General features: G+C 37.7%; 1 protein-coding gene across 2 annotated transcripts in view; it reads right to left on the reverse strand.

The window, feature by feature from the left end:
* Positions 1–5,139: 5,139 nt before the first annotated feature.
* Positions 5,140–18,759, reverse strand: part of Gpr149 (G protein-coupled receptor 149) — a 64,895-nt gene continuing 51,275 nt past the window's right edge. Inside the window, exon 4 of one of the 2 annotated variants that reach the window (XM_031373979.1) lies at positions 5,140–6,839. In XM_031373979.1, coding sequence (XP_031229839.1) covers positions 6,267–6,839 — 573 coding nt within the window. In that variant the 3' untranslated portion in view covers positions 5,140–6,266. The remainder of the gene's footprint in view (positions 6,840–18,759) is intronic. The other variant, XM_031373980.1, reaches the window with a different exon arrangement.

Below are 18,759 nucleotides of genomic sequence, written 5' to 3' on the forward strand. Positions count from 1 at the left end.
ACAGGCTGGAGTTATTACAGAGAAGGGAGCTTCAGTTGGGGAAGTGCCTCCATGAGATCCAGCTGTGGAGCATTTTCTCATTTAGTGATCAAGGGGGTAGGGCCCATTGTGGATGTTGCCATCCCTGGGCTGGAAGTCTTGAGTTCTATAAGAGAGCAGGCTGAGCAAGCCAGGAGAAGCAAGCCAGTAAGGAACATCACTCCATGGCCTCTGCATTAGCTCCTGCTTCCTGACCTGCTTGAGTTCCAGTCCTGACTTCCTCTGGTGATAAACAGCAACGTGGAAGTAAGCCAAATAAACCCTTTCCTCCCCAACTTGCTTCTTGGTCATGATGTTTGTGCAGGAATAGAAACTCCGACTAAGACATGGTAATAATACATACCAAAAGGAAGGCTTGATGTGTTTAATTTAAATGAAAAGATAGAAGTCTTTGGTTTGATAAGAAAAGAAAATTATGTGTTGAGATTGCTAAGATACATGATGAAAGTGAATCTCTTTGTAAAATTGTGAAGAAAAAACAATCATGCTAATTTTGCTGTCGTAGTTCAAATTGTAGTGGCCACAGTACAGGATAAGCTCGCTCCCCCCACCTATCTCAATTTGGTAAGAATTAAGTTAGGTGCACCTTTTATTTTGCTTACACATTGTGTCAGTTTAATCTGAATGTCCTAAAATACTGAACAAAGAAGATGAAGGTTTGTTTCATTTTTATAGCTATAAAATGGTACAAGAAAAAAATGGTAATTAGTAAAATTTGGTATTCAGACAAATGTGAGGAGAGAATGTTACAGTGCAATGCTTTCAACAGCCTACAATATTATCTTTTTCAAATGTTGTCTTTACTGTTCATAGGCTAGAGCACTGATTCATAAACATTATGTTCAAAATGACAGTATTTGGTGTCCACTTCCACAAACACCCACCTCTCCATCCTTCAGTCCACTCATAATTGGAATGTAGTAAAACTGAGACACACAGAATCACAGAATGTAGTAGTAATGGACACTACATAGTTTAGTTGGTGTCAGAATATCTGATATGCTCCATAATCTTTAAATCAACATTCTGATTTATTTTCAGGTTGATATGAAAGCCCAGGAAAGTGGTTATTGGTAGCATTCTCCTTGAAAAACCAGGACAACCCATATTTTTCTTCTTCCGCACCGTTATGAATGAAGTATAACTGTTAAGCTTTTCCTTCTATTTAAAATAAGGTTTTATGCAATAGATCTGGGAGGTTGTTACTGTAGAAAATAGCCCCTGCATGGGTATGCTTTAAGACTTGTTGGTTCGTAGCATATTTAGGTTCATTAATGAAGTTTATGCTAGTGAATCCTTGACTACCAGAATCTGGTGGTTGTATTCAGCTAATTCAACCTTGATTCAGTAGCTTGTGTTCTGGTGGCTCTTATTCCCTGTTACTTACTGGCAGAAATTTTGCTTGTCTTCAGCTATATGATTACATTGGCTCCATCTCAGTAACCCCTCGCTACCCAGCAACATCGCTTGCCTCTTTATCTCCTGTATACTATAAAGGAGCATATATGCATCCTTCCTGAAATGTTCAAGAGTAGAGGAAAGTTTTTCAGTGTTGTAACAATTTGTACTGGGGAGGTTTATGTCAACTTGATACAAGCTAGAGTCATTTGGGAAGCGGGAACCTCATTTGAGAAAATGTCCTCTTCAGATTGGCTGGTGGTCAAACCTGTGAGTTGCTCCCTGGTGCCATGCACCCCATGTCTTCCAGTCTCTTAAAGCAAAGAGTATAGAGGCCAGTTAACATTTCTCTGCTGATCGATTATTAACAACATTGATCACAGATTTTTTCCCTTCTTCTATATGAAAGCCCAGACCTGTGAAGGTATTTTCTTTCACTTACAAATAATAAGACTTCTCTCTTGATGATGCTAGACAAGCCAGCCAGTAATAAAGTGATTTGCACTGAGAGTGTTGGGTCTTTTCATATCTAAGCTTGACAGGGGAGGAACTAAAAGCTGGTATCTGTCAGCTGATCAGCTGTACAGTCATGGCTACAGTTTGTTTCATGTTGAAATGTAGATTAAAATGAGCCAAGGATATCTGATGGTTACTGGGGCAAGGGGAGTCACCTTTCTTTGCGGATGTAGTCACTGCTGTTGCCCATGCACCAACGAATGTCCCAACACCCATGTGCGTATGAGTAGCCACAACTGGATTCAGTAGATTTTTATTTTTAATGAAGAAAACGTGAAAATGGGAGGAGGTGATGTATTGAGGAGGATCCAGGGGAATGGAATGTTGAAGTTGGAGATGGTTATGAATAAAATGTGCTGTATGCATGTACAAGTTTTCAAATAATTATAAATTCTAAAAACAGAATGAAAATTAAAACAGGAAAATATATAAATAGAATCAGCCAAGGGGAGAAGTGAGTAGAGAGAAGTCTAGGAAAACTTCCAAGTGTGGAATTTTTACTGCACTTTTCTCCTGTGGAGTCACTGACAGCATTCCTTTCCTGTGTGTGACAACATGCACACAGGGTGGGGGAGGGGGGAGCGGGGGGGGGGGAGCTCATTTGAATCCTCGTTGGCGATCCATCAGAGGAATAGAAGAATTCAGTCAGGTGGGCTATTCAGATGACAGACTCTCGTTTTTCCAGTTCTTGTGGTCAGCCTGATATGAGAAGACCTAAAGTTCTCACTACAAACTGCTTTATTGCCGTTTGGCATGCCCAGGGACCAGGGAGGCTTGTCTAGCAAAGATGGAGACAGTGAGACACAAGTAATAGAGGATACCTAAGCATTGTGTGAGTCTTTCTGATGAACTGTGGAAACTAACAGTGGTTTAGAGACTCTTCCGGATGTAAAATGAGTATCCAGGCAGGGAGGGAAGCTATATTACATGGGCTCTATTCACTAACTTTACTTTTGGCTTAAATTCATGCCATATGTATATTTGTGTATGTGTTTTGTTTTTATTTACAACCTTAATCTCAGTTACTTAGAACAGTTTGTAATAAATAATAGTCATCCATTTTAAGGATAAAATAAGTTGAAAGATGTAAGTGGGAGATTCAGAGAAAATCCGTTTTGAAATCTAATGTCAGAATGTACCTTCAAAATAATGTACACCCAAGCTCTCCTTGTGTTCTGAGAAATACAGCATGCTTTTCTGCTTTTAAAATGAATTGCCTCTGTCAAAATCAGCTGTCAGGAGTATCAGGGATTATATAGTATGTGTTTAAATTATTCAATCTTTACAGGCACTGAATGTCTGCAGCTGGTAGAAGTCACCACCAGATGGTGACACTAACATTAGACCAGGTTTTATCTTCAGATGTCTTAGTTTATAGACAAAAGAGACAAACTATGCTGAATTTACTGTTCATTAATAATAAGAATTTTATAACTGTATCTTACAAGGATAAGTGAAGACATTTACATATAATACAAAATAGCAAGATACTCCCACTATCAAAAGAGGGTTTGTGATTAGAATCACTCTGAAGAATAAAACTCTAATAGACATGTGTTACCAAACATTCTCCTCCCTAAAAGGATTTGAATGTGCTATATATGCTTATGTGTGACCCAATTAGTTTTCTCTCATCAATTCAGTACAGATGGCTCAAAGTGCTTCCATTTATTTTTAATGTAATTTAATTTTGTGTGTATGGGTGTTTTGCCCACATGTATGGTTCTGCACCATGTGCATGCAGTACTGGAAGAAGTCAAAAAAGTGTATCAGATCCCCTGTAACTGGATGTAAGGGTGCTAAGAATTCAACTCAGGTCCTCTGCAAAAGCAGCTAGTGTTCTTAACCACTGTGTTCAAGATTTTTAACATATTTCCTGTTAGTTTTTTAACTTATGTCTCAGATCATTAATGACAGTGCTCTTTAATTTTGAAATTATATCACTTTTAAGGTAGATCCATTGTATCTCCTAAGAACTAAGGGGAGTTAAGTGGGAATATACTTTATTTTTTACTTTTTGATTCTCCCAGCCTAGGCTTATCCAGTGAAAAGAGAAAGTGGAGATAGTCAGAAACTGAACATTACTGTTTTCTAATCTCCCAAGCCTTGATTTTCATCTTCTCACTAAAGGCTCTGTCCTGATAAAAAGGATTTGCTTACATTCAAATCTTTATCACATTCTTTTAAAAATTCCCTAATAGTCAGAAATTGCATTTAAAACAGAAAATTAGACATCTAGAGTTGCCAGAAATTATTCTTTACAAACACTATTAGAATGTTTGATTTGATCTTTCTCCCTTGCTTGCTTGCTTATTTCCTTTCTTCCTCTCCTTTTACCTTTTTTCTTATTATTTTATTTTGGAGGCAGGGTCTTATTAAATGCCTTGAGTGGCCTTAGCAAACTGACCTTTCACACTGAGAATTAAAGACTTGTGTCACCTCACCCAGCTCAAGTTTTCTTTTTCATGAAGACTTCTCCCTTTGGACAGAGGATCACACATCTACAAGGTTAGCTTCAAACTGTAGTAGAGAGCAGCCTTGAACTCCCGATGCACACTAGGAAAGACTACTAAGCAAGGTACATTCTAAGTTTTCTTTTATGAAGACATTTAATGTTTATGCTTAAAAAGACAGATTTGCCCAGTTACCATGTATTCAATAGATCTCAAAATTGGTGATTTTTTTTTTTAAAAAAATATGTTTGTAATGAGAATTTCTGTAACTTTAAATGTATAGACTTTTTTTTATTGATGTATTATATAAACATCAATAGTGGTATTACCTCTTCTTAAAATTAGATAATGAGATAGTTATGACAGGTGAAAAAATTCATTGAGATCATTTTATTAGATTTTTATTGTTATTCTTGCAATTTTTAAAGTTTGTTTTTTTAGGCAAGGTTTTACTTTCCATTCTTGATGGCCTGAAACTCACCGGGGAGCCCAGGCTTGCTCAAACTTGAATCACTTCTCCTGTGCTTCTCCCAAGTGCTGGAATTTAGGCATGAGCCATAACAACTACCATTTATTTATCTATGTGCTTGTTTGTTTATTTATTTTGAAGTACTCATTCCAAAGTGTCTTTTCTCAATGTCAAATACTCTCTGGAGAACATAACAATCTAAAAGCTCACGTTAAGTAATTTTAAGAGGTTTTGACTCAGTATAATGAAATAGAAACCAAACGATTTTAAGTATGATCCATTTAATCAGTAAACATCATATGTGCCTGAACTGCAGGTATACACAATCTAAGAGCACATAAAACAACAGTGAATTTTGTAAACAAATATGTAGGTAACATAGTTAATACATTTATAAAAACATTAGAATAAAGTAATTTTAAAGGATCAGAATTTTTGAAATATACATTAGTCATGTGCTGATGAGGTGTCTTGAGAAGTTAATCTTGCCAAATATTCTTTGCCATCAGTTAGTGATATACATGTTGGGTTGTTTCATTGAGAGAATACATTGTTTTTAAAGAAAAACAATTAAAGTACTTAAGCTAGAATAATACTTGAAGAAAAATTTTCTATGCATCAAGAACAGCAATCTTCAGAGCCTTCCGGATCTTCAGCACAGGAACCTTTGGTTAGGCTTGGGGGCTTTCATCTGCCTTAGCCTGGAGCTTGTTGCCCCCGTGTACTGTGCCTCTCGGAACTCAATGTGACAGGATTTCTCCCTATCTCCATTCATTCAAAGAAAGACAAGCAGAACCACTTCCTAAACTACTTGTATTTTATAACAGCAAATGGAATAGTCATAGACTAGGAATGCACATATTTCCAAAGTTCCACTTAGAAGCTAATTTGTCGTTTTACAAAAGAACATACTTCCTAGACCACTGAAAGGCTAAAGCAAAAACGAGAATAAGCTCCTTTGGCCAGATACACATCCATTTTCAAATACAACTCCTAGTTTTAGTGTATTTTTTTTTCTATTGCCAGAACATCTCTTTTCTCTTTTGCAGTAAGAAGCAGCATGTGTACAAAAACTCATGCATGAGAACAGTGTATTCATTAGACAAACAGGCAAGATATTATCAAACTAGGTCAAGATTGGGCTTAGAAAGATTTTAGAAATCAGACACAGAATTGTTCAATTACCACAGTGTATGATCTTTAACATGTAAAATGCACTTTATTGTATGCACTATGGCAGGTCATCCAAAAAATAATAACTAGGAAGCCAGGAAAGGTTATGTGAACATGTGATTAGAAGGAAGTGGGAAATTAATCTTGGGACTATGGTAAGTTTTGCAGTCTAAGGTCTGTTTTGCAGCTGTTCTGGCCTCTTTTAGAGTGAGCACTTCCTAATTACCCTTGCTTTCTGCCTCTCTTTTCCTGTAGGCTTTGTTTAACAACTGGATCTCTTCCTGGTAGCCATCCCTTTCTTGATGCTGCCGCCTGCTGTTCTGTCTGTGTGCCTCCACTGTGTCTGGGATAGATATGTTGATATCACCGTCAGGATCACTTGTGGGTAAGAAGAGGGAGTAGGAGGCAGTTTCGCCTAAGTCGCATGAGACGAATCTGTTTTCTTTTCGTGAGTAGCGCAGAGAAGGAGACCTGACTTGTGTGGAGGACTGGCTGATGTTGCTGATGATTGACACAGTGTCTAAAGCCTCATCATTGTCACAAATTTCAAGAACTTCCAAGTGTATTTTTACACTGGTGTCCGCAAACGTGGAGGGAGACTCCTCCGAGTTCGGTTCATGGCCAACACTTTTAGATCGATAGACTTCTATTTTCTTAGAGGCCGGGGTTATCTTTTGCCCTTCTGCGCTGACCTCGTAAGTAGAAAGAGAAAGGGTTTTCCCGGTAGGGGCTTGGAGAGACACAGTCCCCTGGAATGCGCATATGGGAATAGCCAGCTCACCACCGGAACGCTGTGGAAAAAGAACAAAATGATCATAGTGTTGGAATCGAGTCTAAAGCGGAACACATAGAAATTTATTTTACGCAACAAAATGGCAAATTTAGTATTCTGATCCATTTCCTTGGAAACTACTTACAAATGAGATTTAAAAACTGCTTCTGTAGCTGAGTTTCTCCTAAGTCAAATATTCGTAAAGGAGGGCAGCAACTTAAGAGAAGGCGAGAGATATTTTCACAGGGCAGAGCAAAATGAGTGTACTGATAAGATAGAAGCAGTAATCCAAGGGTAGGATTTTGATGTAAATTAAATGCATATTTACTATGTGCAATTGCTTTTATATTTCTGCTACATATTCAGTTACATTGAAAAGCAGTCATAGATCATAGGAAATGTAGATTGTGTTATCAGCATACAGTGTTTTTTTTTCTCATTGGTGTACCTACCATAGAAAATGGTAATTACAAGCTATGACATAAATTAAGTACAAAGGATAACTCAACTGCTACTTCCTAAGAGAAACCAAATGACTTTGCTTTTCCACTGAAATTCAGTCTTTAAGGTAAACCCAATTATAGAGAACTCAGTGGCTCTGCAAAAATCTTCCCCAAAGTTTAGACCTCATTAGAAGCATCATTACCAGGTGAAAAAGAAAAAAAGAAAAAAAGAAAGAAAGGGAGGAAGAAGGAAAGAAAGAGGAAAAGAAAAGAAACCTGATTCTCATAAAAGTCTATAATCTGTATCGTGCTTTCATCCTTCCCACTGAACCTTCTTTCTGCTTACACGTTACGTGTAAGATGCAAATACCCAGAGTTCTCCATAGCAGATCACCTCAGAATTATCTGGGAGCTTGTGGGCAATGGCAAACTTTGAAAGCTCTACACACTCAAGTTATCCAAGGGGAAGCTCACTTAAGAAGGCCTGTGTTGAATCTGCTGCCTGGTAAAGTTTGAAATGCATTGCTCTAATTAAAACACATGGTGGTCCCGAAAAATACGGTGAAGGGTGACTTAACAGATGCTTTTACACATACACCTGTAACTGGAAAAACCTGGAGTTGCTGGATTGCTGGGTTTGCCTACATGTGTTTTACCAGGCCAAGATGATCAAACTTTGGAGCTGGATAGATGGCTCAGCAGTTAAGAGCACTGACTGCTCTTCCAGAGGTCCTGAGTTCAATTCTTAGCAACCACATGGAGGCTCACAACCATCTGTAATGGATCCAATGCTCTCTTCTGGTGTGTGTAAAGGCAGCAACAGTGTACTCACATTTATAAAATAAACAAATCTTTTAAACAAAAGATGATCAAACTTCTTATTTTCCTGAGTCCATTTCAGCTTTGGCATTGAAAGTCTCCCTCCCAGAAAACTTTTCATTTCCAGGAAAATTGTTCTGTGGAATGAGGCCTTGAATTTTGTACTTGTTCCTAGCAAGAATAAATAGAAAAAGCCCAAGACCTGATTTTCATTCTTTTGAGAACAATGTGGATTCTCTTCTACTTAGAGAAAAATACATAAACAAAATATTTCAAATAGCTTAACATTTTTCATAGCATTTTTAAAATATTCATTTTTTAAATTTAATAAGTTTTGTTTTCATGCATGTACATACATCATATGAATGCTTTATATCTGAAGAGTCCAGAAGAGGGTATTCAATCCTCCAGAAGTAGAACTCTACCTAGTTGTAAACTGCCCCTTTGTGGATGCTACAAACTCTACCCTACTCCTCTGCAAGAACAGAAAGGGCTTTTAGGTACTCTCTCTCCAGCCCATAGTCAGAGAAATTTTTATGAGAATGAACCTTAAATTTCTTGGAAGATGGTTTTTCTTTTGTTGTTTTTTTAAAAAATTAATAAATTTGTTTTCTTAAAATAACTTTTACCTATGTATAATGCCTTCTGGTTACTCTGCCCTCTCTCTTTGTTCTCTCGCAACTTTGCCAGCCTCCCTTATTCTTTGCAAATCTCTTTTCTATATTCATAACATTTTGTTTTGTGTCCCACAGAGTTGAGTGCTAGCTAGGTGATCCATCCAATGGGGCACACGTAGACACAAAGCCTCTCCCACACCTGTTAATTGTCAGTAGTTCAGTAAGTGGTGGATGCCCAAAGCCCCTGACACTGGTTGTTTTTATACTACATTTCTTTTCTTGAAATTAAGGACCATGAAAAATAAAACCTATGAAGTTATTCTTTATAGAGAAATTTTGTATTCTGTTTCTGTATACAGGGACCTAGGATGTTCACTGCACGAATCTGCACTCCAGTGGGCTAAAAATCTTGAAATTTTATGCTATAAAGTTTGGTTTTTGCTCTCTATGGAGGCAAAGAATTTCAACTCTACAAGTGTGGTATTGGTCAAAGCAGAAGAGGCAACAGGACAAAATTTGGCCCTATTGTTCAATCAGAATATTATTTTAATAGTAGCGGTTTTGGCAAAGGGAAAAAGGCCTTTATCTACCTATTCAGTAAATATTTGGTAAGTGTCTACACTGTACAAATTCAAGCTCACATTAAGAGTACAGGAATACTCTCTTCACTCAAAGATCTTTCAAGTATTTAGGCTTAGAAAGGTGTGAAGAAATTACTCTAAATATTGCAATTGACTTGGTGACCAAGATCTCTAGGGTCCAAGCAGTAACTGTTTCTGATAGAGATAGTTTATATAGGAGTAGCATTTCAGATTAATCTTAAGTTAAGAAAACACTTATAATATTAAAAGGCCTTCTTATTCCTAATGTGAATTGGCATGAGATTAAGGCAGACTAGCTTTTTATGTACACACTGTTTTCCAGGTGCTGATTAAGAGAGTGTGTTATGTTACATCAAGGCTGGGCTGCACCCACTCTGTGCAGTGACATCAATATTAGTGCTATCATGCTGGGTATCAACACAGAGTAATCTGAGGGCAGGGGTGGGCTTGGAAAATCATGAGTTAAAAGGTCATCCTGAAAATCTTCCTTTCTTGGAAAAATAGGTTTTTGTTTTAAATCAAAGACAGAGATTTCTGATTTTTTATGACAGATTCTACTAAAGCATTATTCATTCAGAGATCTAATTGTCAGGGCTGGGGAGATGGCTCAGTCACAAAGTTTTTGTGCAAGCATGATGAACTGACTTCTGACCCCCATCACTCAAGAGAAAAGCTTATGTGGTCTCATCCATATGTAACCTTAGAATTGGGTAGGAGTAGAGACAGGAAGTTTTCTGGGCTAATTGGAATCTAACCAAAATGGTGAGCTTAATCAAAAGACTGCGTCTCAGGAAACAATTGAAGAAGACATCTCAAAACCAATTTCTGTCCTCCAATATACCTGCATTAGTGAGCATACCCTCCCATGCACAACCACACATACAGAGATGTACACACGAAAGGAATTCTGAGTGTTGTCTTATAATGTAAGATGACCACCTTTCTGTATTCTATGAAATTGCTTATTTGAAAGCTTACATTATTATTATTAATTACCTTACATTATGATTTGTTATAAGAAAAATGGCCTACTTTATTACTTCAATAAATCACTCCTAAGGGTTACTCTTTGACATTTTATAATGTACAAACGAATTGCTATAGAGTATATAAACTTAAAACAAATAATCCATGAAAAATTGAGTTATCAAACAGAATAAAAGGATACAGACATGCCTGTCTAAAGAGACATTTAATTGTGTCTTCATATTCTTCATATGCAACAACAGTACTGCTGATAGCAGTTCATACCAAGTAGATGAGGGACCAGGGCTCAGCAGGTAAAAACATTAACCATGCAAGCCTGGTGACCTGTGTTTGGTGCCTAGAAGCCCCATAGCAGGAGGAGAAAACATACTCCTCCTGTAAGTCATCCTCCGACCTCCACACACAAGCCGTGCCATTAGTATATGCCGCTCTACCTCCAAAATTAGTACATAGAAAGTAAACAATTAAGGAGACAGAAGAGGCGGTATACAGATTAAGACCACTTGTTGCTTTCAAAGGGGACTCAAGTTTGAGTCCTAGTACTTACATGGAAGCTCAAAAGTGCTTGTCACTGCCATTCCAAAGGACTCTAATGCCTTTTTCTGTCTTCTAGGCATGAGGCATACATATGGTATGTACTCATCCATGCAATAAAACACTCATACACAAAAAGTAAAAATAAATGTTCAAAAATGTTGAAAGTAAATGAGATTGGGCTGTCTTCTTCATCTGACTTGACAGATCCACGTACTGAGTTAGAGGATGACAGCTCACTCAGATTAGCCTGTTAGAATTAGATACTGCCAATGTCTGGATAAGTATGAAGACTGAGTTTTCTGAAATCTCATCCAAAGTTCTAGGTTATTAAAATAATGGTTTTGAACTTTCCTATTCAAATGGATAGTGTCTATATTTGAGAGCTATAGAGGCAAGAGCAGAAATAAGAACAATAACAACAAAAAAATCAGGCGGCAGTATTTGCAATGAACTTGGATAGGGATTTCTGAAAAGAAGTTGTACAGATGGCCCGGACATAGATGGCAAGATGCTCAGCATAACTCATGCAGGAATGCATGCAAATCAAAACTCAGACTTTGCGGTGCTCCTATGAAAATACAGAAAAGCACCTTATTGAAGAGGATACATGGAAATTTGGAACCTATTGTTTGTGGGAAAGTAATATGAGGCACATGCCATAGAAAATAGAACAATGCCTCTAAAATTTAAAAAGTAACTAGAATTGTTATATATTAAGTATATTCATATAGCCAAGCAGCGATCATTTAAATATGACCAAAGTGGTATATTTTACACGTATTTTATAGGTACAGTTTAAAAATCAGGCTTACCTTGGCAGCATAATCTTCCTGTCTGCACCTCCCTTGGTCTGGGTTTAGAGATTTAAATAAGCCCCTAGCTTATTTGTACAACTATATTTTATTTGTATGTCTTTTAGTAAAACCATAAAAATCTGGCATCATTTATAGAATTATTTATCCCCTTTAAACAGGAGCTAGGTATTATTTAAGCTAGAGAACACCATTGCAGGCTATAGAGAATGGAATCATAAATAAAGAGAACTGTGATATTGAAAGATGTAAGAGAGGAGGAGCTGACAGACTCGGTAAAATTAGCAGGATTTTCTGCTATTGATAGAATAGAGGACGTGGACTGAGACATTATTATAAGTGAAAGGTAGGCTGGCTTCAACAGCGGAGTGAAGACGCTCTCATGCCTTAGAAGCCCACAAACCACAGAGGTGCTCAACCTCCTAAACAACCCCAGCCCATGTGAAGATGCTCAGGGCTGTCATGGGGAAATTAGCCTAGCTTTAAGCAAGGGAAAGAGAGACCTGAGAACCTTTCCAAAGCAGGACTACATCCTCAGAGATGGTGGAAATCCCTGGCATCGATGATACCTTGCACTGGTCTAAAGGTCCTAGCTGGGGCACAATCCAGAAAAACAGGAATAAGGAGCACAGACGCTGAGCAGGAAGAAACAAGGATGCACAACTGGTGACTGCATGTGTTTTCTACCAAAAAATTCTAGAGAAAAGAAAAATCTGGGTGAGAACTAATGACAGACTCTGGTGAGATGGTTGGATTGTTAGTGAAACTAAGAGCCAGGTAGCTGTTGCCAATCAAAACAAGTTTTTAAAAGGTTCCATCCAGAGTCTGGTGAAATGGTTCAGTGTTAAATTGCATTTGCTAGTCTTGTAGAGGACCCAGGTTTGGTTCTCAACATCTCCATAGTGTCTCACAACTCTATATAATTTCAGTTCCAGGGAATCAGATCTAACATTCTCTTCTGGCTTCCATGGGCATCAGGCATGCATATGAAGCACAAGCATACATCAGGGAAAACTCTCAGACACATGCATCTACACAATCTTTAAATAAAAAAAAGGTTTGATTCCAAACAACAGCCCTATTGTGAAACCTGCCAAGAAAACCACCACAATAATAAAAATCAGTAATCACAAACAGAAGACAAGAGAGATAATATTTTATTTTGAGGAGATACATTACAAGTCTGATGATAATGACTTAATATATTTTTAAAATGAAAATTCAAATGAAATTCTCCTTTGTGTTGTAAAAAATGTTTAAGTGTGTGAATAAGAAAAAAAAAAAGCACAAACATACTAATGTGGTAACATTCTAACTGTTAAAGGTCAGCCAAGAAACAAGGCCCAATATATGATGAAGATGCTATTTCAAAATAAGTGGAATAGCTGGATATGATAGCCAAGACCTATAATCTCAAAACTTAGAAGGTAGAGGAAGGAAGATCATCACAAACCAACACCCTGGTTCAAAACAACTACAGAATAGCAAGAAAAATAACAGAATGTTATTTTGTTTTTATATAAAAATTTTTTAAAGCAAAATATTATTACTGTCCAGTATATTTTTGTATTTTGACCATGCTGAGTAAGAGTCTTTAGTCATGGGTGTATGGGAAGATCCTCTCAAATTTTTCTTCAATAAAACTAAAATGTATAAAACTTAATTAGACATCAACTTTATTGCAGGATCAGAACAATCTATTTAAATAACCTGGAACTATTCATTTCATAGTCTGTGCTTTCTTACCATTTTAAAGTGAGCGAATTTGCATTTGCCTGGGAATAATGATAACCCATTACTGCAGTACACTCAGGAGTGTGGGTGGCTGGGAGATTTTTTTTTTTAATTTGGAAATGAAAAGTATTTCTGAACCTCACAAATACTTCAGGAGAAGAGAGCCTGCCATGTAAACACATTAGCACAAATAATCTTCTGTGATAATTGATTCAAACTGGCTGACCTTGGATACACTAAATGCCTTTTCTTTATTCACAATAAGCTGCTAGGTGAATTCAGGGTGAAATTATAATATAAAAAGAGTCTCTACATGATTATCTGAACAAGGTGAAGCTTTCTCTTGCTTGTCTGAATTATTCAACTTAAGCAAGGCATATTACAACAGGAGAGATCATCACTCTATCCAAGGTCACAGTTGGTCATAGGTTCTCTGAATCAGAAGGTAGAATGTATCATTGACTCATGAATAATCCAAACGATTGGCAAATTTAATATTTTTTTAAAAAAATCTAATTTTCATGATTTTTAAGAGACTTTTGGCCTTTAAGTGTATATACATTGAGAAGTGTAAATCAAGCAGACGTAAAGCAGGCTGGAGAAGCTGGAATAGACATACCAGGAAGGAAACAAAAATCAGGCACAAAAACTCATGAGAAAATTAAATTGTTAAAAAAGTTTGTTCTGGGCGAAAGCAAGACTCAGCTGAATCTGGGCCTCTATAGCCCCTCAGGTGACAAGGTAATTGGTACTAAATCTAACCATGGTAGGCAGAGGTCTGTAGTGTCAAGCAAAGAGCTCCTCACGCTGATCCCTCAGGAACATAATATAACTTTCTAAAGATGGCTACTGTGGGGAGAACAAAAGACCTGCCAATTCCGCAAGGTCAGCTGAAGTCGGTGTCACATGCAAGGGGATTGCCCTTGTGATGTGCAAGGAAGTATGGCTCCCTGATGAGGAGGGGTTCAAACACTGAACTAGCACCCACAGCACCAAATAACTAGGAGCAACTAGAAAGATGTCAAACTGCTCTTGTAGCCATGTGGTGTGGCTGGATGTGGGTCAGGAGCAGAGGGGATGTGTTGAGGATGTTACAGAGAATGAGCCTTGCAAAGGATTCCTGCTCAGAATTTTTAAATTCTCTCCTGAGAAGAGAAACTTTCTAACAGTGTGTCTGGAGCTGAGTGCTAAACCACACTCTAGTGACAGATTGTCCTCATCAGGGGTGGGTAACTGAACCAGTCTTTTGACATCCACTTATTAAATTTTTGCAATAAATATGTATTAAGAATAAAAAAAACTGTTTGTTCTGGGGAAATTCAGTACTTGTTCTATATGTTCACATTCCCAGCTCCTCAAATCTTCTGTCCAACTACATCCTTTTTGTATGGTTAGCAAACCAACATGTGATGGCACATAAGAACTGATCAATGTAAGAAAAAGTTGGGGAAGGAAATAAAGACCTTTAATAAAATACTTTTCCATGAAAAGATGTGTGGCAAAGTCTACCCTCCTAGACCTCAGGACTGTATCTGATGCCTTTTCTTCTTATTTTAATTTGGTGTGTGTGTGTGTATGTGTGTGTGTGTGTGTGTGTGTGTGTGTGTGTGTGTGTGTGTGTGTGGCACAGGTAGGTTCTTTTGCTTATGAGGACAATTTGGAGGCCAGAGGTGGACCTTTTTCAATTGCTTATCTATCTGTCTGTCTGTCTGTCTGTCTGTCTATCTATCTATGCATTTACTTACTTACTTACTTACTTACTTACTTACTTACTTACTTACTTACTTACTTACTTATGAAACAGGACTAAAACCTCACTGTTTTGGCTGCCCCATAGGAACCATAGCCCAGAACACTGGGAATTACAAATGCCACTTTTTGTGTGGGTTCTGAGTCTCCACACTCAGGTTTCAGGCTTGCACAGGAAGCATCTTTGCTACTGAGCCATCTCCTTAGCCCATGCTTTTTTTTCATGGTGAAAGTCTAACCATGAAGACTAATGCTCAAATACTTGCTGATTCTGCTGACCATGAACCTCATGCTACAATTGCTGGTGGATGTTTAACACTTTCTCAGTTAACATGCATATTAATCTTCTAAAATGAAGGCCCTACTTATCCAAAGCATACATATGATGTAATTGAGTTGTGGGAGGCACAAGTAAGTGAATGTCAGAGTCAAACCCAAGTCCAAGATCACCCATCTCATGCCCTTTGCTCTAAGCCATTCTGCTACTCCATGTCACTCTATTTCCTTGCAAGTAGAAAGTAAACATGGCAAACAGTTCACTCTCCTAATTTGGGAATAATCTACAATATTCTGCAGAAACATGGAAGGAAAAAGGATTTCTTCACATTAGGAAGTAAAACAGTGTTTAAAAAAGCAGCTTTAACAAAAAGATTTTTGAGTGGGCCTTACAAGGATCACTTTAATAGGAATAAAATAGGGGAAATGTATTCTAGGAAGATAACTGAGCAGCCTGTGAAAGATGGATTGAGAAGTGTGAGTGAGGTACCAGAGAAAGCAAACAGGAGGTGTTTAAAATCATTTATATATAAGAAAGAGCCATGGACTTGGATGTTCATACAGGAAGTGGTACATGAGGGACTGAGGAATACATAGAAACTGCCAAGGAAAAACTCTTTTGATTCTGTGGATTGTGGGGCAGTGATCTGTTCAGGCAACCTGGGTCCAGTAGAGAACAGGTCTGGAGCTCTGAAGCCCCAGTGGGCAATAATTTCTGCCTCCAAGGGATGGAAGGAGTTTTACCACACCTCCTGGGACAATGGCTCCTGTTTTAGTCCCAACCTCCCTGCAGGAGATGTGTGTTCTGTCACATAGATAATGCCCCAAGCTCCCAGCATTCTAGCTGGACCCTACCCCCCTTCTGACCACAGCTAGGTATGCCCCACTCCATGGACAGATAGCTCCACCTCAAAATATAAGGGGTGGTTTGCCCCCTCCTCTCTCTCTTGCTCTCTTGCTTTTTCTCTTACTTCCTCTCCTGCTTTCTTCCTCTCTTGCCCTCTCTCCTCTCCTTCCTCTCCTTTCTTTCTCTCCACATGGTCATGAGCAGCTTCTTTTCTCTTTCCCTATAATAAAATGTCTTACAACTATGCATTGCCTCCTTATAACTAACATGTCACACAGCCCCAGCAGTAGCAGCAGCAGCAAGACACAGGCTCACAGTGGATGCCAGGACTGAAGTTTGGCCACCTAGCCATTTATACCTGGCTTTGAACCCAGGAGAGTCACCATCTCTGTAATCTTCACTTGTCTGAGTATTAGGCTTGTCTTTTGAAAACATTAACCTTACAAGAAATCATGCACAGGAAGGGATGGTAGAATGTTTCACACATAGCAAAGCTCCCGTGTATGTTAGTTGCTCCAGGACATGGAGAGTAGAGCCCAAGATGTTTTGTTAGTTTCTCTTTTCTCTATCTCATATCAGGTCTTGAGAAAAGGAGCTTAGAAAGGTGTGGGTGGTTTAATGGTTCTACATTTTATCTTTATATCAGACAATTTTTACATGGTTTTCTATGTGGAGGAATTATTTAGGCAAGCTAAAGAGCTGGAGAGTGATGGGGTTCTTTCAAAGTGATTAGATTATGCAATGCATTTAACTTCAACCATAATAAGATGAGTGGATTGTGATACATATAAACTCATATAGAAATACACACACAAATATAAATAATGAATCATCAAGAGAAAAGAAAATGTAGACCTTAGGGCAAAGAAAATTTCCAGTGACAAGAAAGATTATTACACAGTGGTAAAGGGATGAATCTACAAGAAAGAGGTAGCAATCCTAAAATGAACATAGCAAACCACAGAGCAGTGCAATACATGATGTAAGACTGGTAACACCAAAGGAAAATGAGCAAATTCTTCATATAGCTACAGACTGCAACACTGTATTAACAACTGAGAACAAAGTTGGAAATCAGCAAGATTGACAATGTCATCTGTTCAATCTGTAGGCTATTTTTAAGAAAATTCTATCCAATAAAAGCAGAGTATGTATTTTATTCAAATGTGAGTGAAATGTGCTAAGATAAATCAATGTCTAGTTTACAGAACAATGTTGTGATACATGTTATAAGAAAATCTTTCTTGAACATTCCCCCAAAGACAACTTTTGGCAGACCTCTCAGCAAAATTACTGATATCCCTGTAGCTTTTTAAAAACTGTGTACTGACCTGTTCTCCTATTGTGTATTCAGCTTGCTTAAATGTAACCTGTATTTAAGAGAACAATATAGCTAGCTGTACTTGCCTTGGATTTCTCATACAATCAGCCTTTACAACATAAGAAAATGCTTAGCATTTATCTTAAATTATGTACCCTTTCTTGACCCTAGCCCAGAATAAAGTATAGGTGTATGTGTGTGCTATGGTAATCATTAGCTGAAAACAGCCAACAGGTTGAAAGCTACTTTAAAGGAAATATTCGCCATACATTTTGCAACTAATGAAGATATAGCTCAATTGCATGGGTTTGCAGTGTTGTCTGCTATTGTGAGTCAGATGGGATCAGTTAAGTTCCTTCCCTCTAAGAATTTTTGTAAAGAATCTCTCATCCTCCTCCATACAGTGTTTTCTGTGCTGTTCAACAAATACAGAGCAATGTCCTTTTCATGGGTAGACACAAGGATAGGCTCAGATTCAGAAACAGACATTCAGAGACAGGCACAAGAAGGACAGAGCAAACTCTCAACAGAGAGCTCACAGATCAGTCAGTAACTATGAACTATAGACCAATGGAAGGCACAGGTAGCTTAGAAAATAAAACTTGGGCTCACTTACAGTTCAATTAACCCAAGAGGAAATGACTTTGTTTGCATTTCTTAATTCGACATGAATGCATTTTAGTATTCTCTGAGGTTATCGTTAATTTGTTAAATGATTCAAAAGAAATGGAAATGCATTGAAAAGAAATAAAATTACACAGAATATTGTTCTATCTGTGGAATCAGAGTTACCAGAATTTAGCAAGCACATTCCCAAACTCTCAGAAACTAAGCAAACACTAAGAAATGGTGCATGACTCAAAGAAGAAATGTTGATAGAAATAAAAACACATTCGGCTGAATTAAAATAAATGCAGCATATTAAAATCCATGCTAAAGCAGCACTGAGAGAGGAATTTAAAGCACTAAATCCATGAATTAGAATACAGCAGCAGTCTCAAGTCTAAGCTTTCACCAAGATTTATTTTTAGAAAAGCAAAGGCGAAATAAGCACAGCAGCAATAAAGAAGAAAATAAGATAACGGAAATCACGTGAATGGAAGCAACAGAGAAAATCAATGCACATGAGTTGGTTTTTAACAGATTAATAACATTGACACACCCCTAGGAGCACTGACAAAAGAAAAAGAAAAGA

Source organism: Mastomys coucha, unplaced genomic scaffold, assembly GCF_008632895.1.
Source record: "Mastomys coucha isolate ucsf_1 unplaced genomic scaffold, UCSF_Mcou_1 pScaffold16, whole genome shotgun sequence".
Taxonomy (NCBI): Eukaryota; Metazoa; Chordata; class Mammalia; order Rodentia; family Muridae; genus Mastomys; species Mastomys coucha.